The sequence below is a fragment of the Engraulis encrasicolus genome, chromosome 20 (genome assembly GCF_034702125.1).
Source record: "Engraulis encrasicolus isolate BLACKSEA-1 chromosome 20, IST_EnEncr_1.0, whole genome shotgun sequence".
In the NCBI taxonomy this organism is placed as follows: Eukaryota; Metazoa; Chordata; class Actinopteri; order Clupeiformes; family Engraulidae; genus Engraulis; species Engraulis encrasicolus.
The window spans coordinates 44,784,603-44,790,744 of NC_085876.1; the positions used below are offsets into that span (position 1 = coordinate 44,784,603).

The 6,142-nt window shown below is 42.9% G+C and overlaps 1 protein-coding gene across 1 annotated transcript in view; it reads right to left on the reverse strand.

The window, feature by feature from the left end:
* Positions 1-1,839: 1,839 nt before the first annotated feature.
* The window catches only part of gon4la (gon-4 like a), a 23,661-nt gene continuing 19,358 nt past the window's right edge, over positions 1,840-6,142 (reverse strand). Inside the window, exons 27-30 of the mRNA XM_063185087.1 lie at positions 5,651-5,890; positions 4,573-4,988; positions 2,851-2,953; positions 1,840-2,263 (exon numbers count right to left, since the gene is read on the reverse strand). Coding sequence (XP_063041157.1) covers positions 2,141-2,263; positions 2,851-2,953; positions 4,573-4,988; positions 5,651-5,890 — 882 coding nt within the window. The 3' untranslated portion in view covers positions 1,840-2,140. The remainder of the gene's footprint in view (positions 2,264-2,850; positions 2,954-4,572; positions 4,989-5,650; positions 5,891-6,142) is intronic.

Here is a 6,142-nt window from a genome sequence, read left to right on the forward strand (position 1 = left end):
ACCATGTGCCATTGGGCGCCTATTAGCCGAGAAAGAGGGAGACATTGGTTATTCCCAAACCATAGGCCTAATTAAAAAAAAAAAAAAAAAAAAAACACTATGGAAGGTGCATTCTCTTTTTTGAAAGATTGAGTTGGGAATTTGTAACCTGACTCTTGCCCTCTAGGAAATGGAACGCCCTCGTGTGTAGTTGCTGATCCGCAGCCAGATGATGAAAATCAGGTTAGAGAATTTGGGCCAGCAGCCAGCACCCTCAAAACATATGAATTAATTTGTGAGGCGTGCTCACAGCTGAGAAAAAAAAAGAAAAACTCCCTAGAACACGAGCAATGGCAGATTTACCCGTTTTGGGGGTCCAAGGTGAATTTAGGGAACCTCTCGATTCGAATCCTTTCATTTAATAAGGAATGGGGAATGGGTAGCTGGTATTGATAAGTGTCATGTGTGACGAGAAATGAAAACACATGCCCTTCAAAACATCATGTGCAAAACTTTAATCAGGCAAGGCAGCAACACGTGTATGACAAGTCATACAAAGAGTACACCTGTTTAAAAGAATACTGTACAATATTCAAGAACTGGTGAAACAATAGGCACAACAGCTGAGTTGTCATGATGTGAACATAAGAGCTCCGGTCAGGCAGACAAATGCCCTTCTAATGAAGAACATTACAAATGAATAAATAAATAAATTACTCAAATTCAATTTAATAAAACAAACAACTTCAAGTCAATTTCTTCTTTTGTGCGTCTCAACCACAGCAAGGCCCCATAATTGGTTGTGATTTCTACACATGTGCTACACATAGGCTATATGCTTAGCTTGTGTCTGTCTGTAAGGTGGTTGCACACTGCATCATGGATAGTGGAAATAGCTAGGCCTCTGTTCAAAAAAGTGTATTTACTTAAAACCGAATCATTGCATGTGTCAATTGAATAAAGTTTATTCTTGGAGCACAATGGACAGGATAGTGCGCACGCAGACATACATACCACTTTCCATTGTCGGGCACCATTGTGTGGCACCTGCAAAAGTTTGCAGCTTTGGATGTGTGGCGCACACCCACCACTGAGAATGATACACTTTATTTATTTATTTATTTTAAAGATTTTTTTGATTGGTTTAAGAATGTCCACAGAATCAATTTCTATGCTGCTCATTTTTCTCCATGAGTGAATGACTCTATGGAAATAAATGTCCATCTCAACACAAGACAACAGAACTCAAGCATGGCACACCAACCCAACGACTGTGTTGCAGTTAAAGTCTGTTACTGGTTTTTCAAGCAGTGTGCAACCACCCTTTTTGGACGACATCTCATGTACCCTTCAGCCTGGTTTAGACTCCTCCTTCAGATAGGGGACACGTACTGTCAGCGGGGGAGGGGGGGCAGCGGCAGATCGCGGACAATTCAGCCTGGGAGAAATATACATTGATCACGGCAAGGGGTCTTTTCAGCGCTAAAAGAGGGGCCATGGTGGCTGTTTGAGTACTTGATCTGCCGCTGCCCCCCGGCTGACAGTGCGCGTCCTCCAACTGAAGGACGAGTCTAAACCAGGCTTTAACTCCAGCACAGTCCTAGCTGCTGCACGCAGGTCTGCAGAAGACAGGTCTTTACCTCTGTGCCTCTTTTACAAGGCCAGAGTTTAGAGCTGTTGAGAAACGCACTCCAGAGTTTCTCAGACTTTCTGCACAAGACAAACAGCAGCAGGTGCTTCTGCAGATGTTGTCCCTTCTTCTGGAGGACTCTCTTTAGTGCTGCTTTAGGCCCTCCGCACATTGGTTCTGACAACACTGAGGAGCACTTTCGCGTCCAACACAAGTCTGACCCCCCGCAGACGATTTCACCATAGCAGAGAATGGAAAGTCAATGGGCGGCTCCGACAAAATAGAAATCGCCTCTGATTGCTAGTCGATGTTCGTGGTGTGCCGGGGTTGTATTGAAAACAATGGAATAGAACTTTTGCGGAGCAGTGCTCTGCACTTTGTCGGAGCCGGTGTGCAGAGGCCCCTAGTGGGGTTAAGGAGACTGCAGGTTCTGATCAGGTCCAATCATGTTTCTCCTCCTCGGGTTCTAGAGGGCTGAACGTTCTGATCAGCTTCAAGTCCAGTTCCTGCTCCTGCGGTTTGCCATCAGGTTCAGTCTGGTTCCTCTTCTTTTGAGCTACAGGAGGCGTCGCTGTCACTGTCCTCCTCACTGCAGCGACGCTGTCTCGAGGCCGTGTGGAACAACCGCATCAGCTCGTGGAAGCGTGCACACACCTGGGAAATGTCATCAGCAGAAATTGTATTATCATTATTATAATTATTATTATTATTATTATTATTATTTTAAAGGTGCAAGACTGTGGTAAGAATAGGTATTGCAACTATGCTGCTTATTGAAACTGTGCTGCTGAGAAATGTTATTAGCATATGAAGAAATGTTATTAGCATTATTATTATAAAAACATCGGTATCGGTTAATAATATCAGTTATCGACCAAAACCACAATATCAATATCGGTGTCGGCCAAAAATTTCCCATCGGTGCATACCTAATTATTATTATATTCTTTCGTGCCCCAGTGGCAGGAAATGAGTGGGAGGAGATGGATGGGAAAGGATGGGGAAATGACCTCAGGTCAGACTCGAACCCATTTCCCCAGATTTATGGTATGGTGCCTTAGCCCACGGAACCACAGTGTTCCCTCTTACATGTTATACACCATGACACACTCACTCACTCACTCACTCACTCACTCACTCACTCACTCACTCACTCACTCACTCACTCACTCACTCACTCACTCACTCACTCACTCACTCACTCACTCACTCACTCACAGTGCCAATCCAGATAAACTTACCTCATTGGCTGTCTTGTTGCCCAGCTGGGCAGAAACGGAAGAGAATGTCTTTTGATTGGCTCCTTTCTGTTGACAGGCGGTAAGGATGGCTCGGTCTGCCTCCCTGCCAAACAGGAAATGAAAAGGCAACAGTGAAAACAGAGAGACATGAGAGAGAAACAGATATGATAGCGTTGTACATGTTGTGAGGCGTATTGTCATGGAATGTTACAATCATAACCTGGTAACTGTTATTACACATACATAAGAAAGGGAAATTATCATGGCATTATGCATGTGTTATAACACTATGTATACAGTCTAGTAATGTACAGGCCAACCGCAGTGGGTGAATTATAGTTAATACTGGTAAATGAGCCCATGTACAATTACCAGTAAATTATTCACTAGGTCAAATGTATTGTATTAAACGTACATACAATAAAAACATATTAACAGTGGTTGTGATTTGTGTTATTAAATGCGTGGTATATGTATAACCTATACTAATACAGTAGTATTAATTGTTGCCAATAAATGTGCATAAACTACATGGAAGAGTTGAATTTAATGGGTGTACTCTGTAAGCCATAGGGGTTGATGAGTCTACTCCTGAAAGCTCACCTGGTCCACAGCACCACTCTCTCCCCCGTGAGAGTAAACAAATATGATAGCGTTGTACATGTGAGGCGTATTGCCATGTAATGTTACAATCATAGACTGGTAACTGTTATTACACATAAATAAGAAAAGGGAATTGACTTGGCATTGTGTGTGTGTTGACATTATGTATACAGTCTAGTAATGTACAGGCCAACCGCAGTGGGTGAATTAATAGTTAATACTGGTAAATGAGCCCATGTACAATTACCAGTAAATTATTCACTAGGTCAATTCATTGTTATTAAACGTACATACACTATGAACATATTAACAGTGGTTGGGTTTGTGTTATTAAATGCATATAGGTATAACCTATACTCATGGTATTAACTTTTGTTATTATATGGTTGTGACGTCATCGGTCGAATGCTCCATTCATTTCAACGGGGCTCCCCAACGTTCGGACGTCTGTTATTTTTCGATAACGGACGGGTTGGTCTATAACAGACCGCTGTCAATGGCAACAAGACTTTTCACTGCTAAAGCGACTTTCAACAAGACTCTAATCAGCTGCTGTGATAGACAACACCTGTTGTCCTGGCTACCTAGCTGTTAGCGGTGTTCCACAACAGCACTGTTTTGTTTTGCGCAGCAACAATCTTTTGACATTAAAAACTATAATAGACTTCACATTAAATAGGCCTAAAGAAATGTCCCCGCCATGTGTGAATCATTTAAGTATATCCATATAATAAGCGGGTTAACTTTCGGCGAGTCGGTCGCTTTGTGGAATAGCAGCACTTCAGAGAGAACAAGACCCCTCCGCTCCGCGTCGGGGTCTAAAGATTCTCTCTGTCGTGCTGCTATTCCACGGTAGCGACCTTCTCGCCGAACGTTAACCCTTACCTAATAAATGTGCATAAACTACATGGGATTAAATGGGTATACTGTAAATTTATTGTAATTAAACGTAAATACACTATAAATTAAACATATTAAAAGTGGTTAGGTTTCCGTTATTAAATGCGCATAGGTATTAATTGTTGCCAATAAATGTGCATAAACTATATGGAAGAGTTGAATTTAATGAGTGTACTCTGTAAGCCATAGGGGTTGATGAGTCTACTCCTGAAAGGTCACCTGGTCCACAGCACCACTCTCTCCCCCGTGGGCATGAGTGAGATGTTCTTGGCATCCACAACCTCAGCACTTAGCGTTGAGTCCTCCTCACCCACCGTGGCTACTGAATTAGGGGTTGTATTCACTACCAGCAGTGCACTTCTGTTGGGGGATGAATTCACTCTGCCCATGGCATTTGGGCTCAATGCAGGTTTCTGGATGCCGTCCTTGGTAGTATTTGTGATGGGGACTTTGTTTGATCTGCCCACGGTTTCTAGTCTAGATGCTTTGTTTGGTTCGCCCACAGCCAGTGGATGAGTTAGTGCTGTTGTGTTTGCTCCAGCTATGGGAACCTGATTGGTCAGTTCCCAGTTGCTTGCCCAGGTCTTCCTGTGATGGCTGGCTGGGGAGGAGGTCTTGCTGTTGTGGCCAGAGCCCTGTGAAAGAGCTGCAGGTTAGAGCCGGTCTTCACTCTGCACTCTCACAACAAGCAGTACAAAGTAAACCCAGGGCTGCCATGGACTTAACTTACATGGGACATTTCATGTGAAATCAGACACTTTGGGGTCGTCCTACTAAATCTGATTTTAATATAATTTTAGAGTGTCTTTAGAGTGGCAAGGTAGAGCCCCAGAACTGCATTTGCATGAATCTGACATTAATATTAAGGGGACAAATGGACTAAGAACATTTTAATGCAGAGGGTAGGACACTATACATTCATCCTTGATTATGTCAGTCAATTTAAGTCATCAAGAGATGGTCTTGATGTTGTTCGAAAGATCTTTGAAAAATCTGTGTCGGTTGCGCCCCAAGGTGTCTGATTTCATGTGAAAAAATGACGCACAGGAACCACAAAAATAAAGTAGCACTAGGCTCTTTTTTTAACGTGACATTTGGGCAGCATGTCCTTCATTAGACGTTTTCTTTGTTAAACAAGGAAATATACAGGACTAATTGTATTTCCTACGGTTACATGGTAAAATGGTACTTTTCAGGTTGGAAAACAAGAAATGGCTTATAATTAATCACACGTGTGCAACCTCTTGATGCTCAAGAAAGTCACTCGTACAAATAGCAAGTGATGCTGCTTACTCACCAAGTGTGCTAAGCATAATGCAGACTTCCTATTGGCCACATTAAGGGGTAGCTCATTTTCATGTCCCGCCTCCTCTGCATGGATGAGAGATCTGATTGGCTGAATGCTCTGACATTCACTGTCAGATGCGGGCTTCTTATTTGACCCAGAGACCTGGGGGTGGAGCTGATGGAAAAATACCCAGAATTCCTCCAGCAAGTGCCTATGGTTTCCTAGGAGACTGGAGATTTGAGCTTCAACCTAAAAGACACAAGACACAAGACAAAGCAGAGATGACAACGGTAGATGACAGCACTGTGTTTTTGGCACCCCCTGTTGACAACCAAGACACACAACAGGTGAACAAACAAAAACAGATATAGTTATTGCATAGTTATCTACAGCTATTAACCAATTTTAGCCTAAGCCCTTTTTGGGAAAGGGTGCCCTCTGCCTATTAAATCGTAAATATCTCAGCCTCAGAAATACGTTGCATTCAAAAGCTAGGGCCCT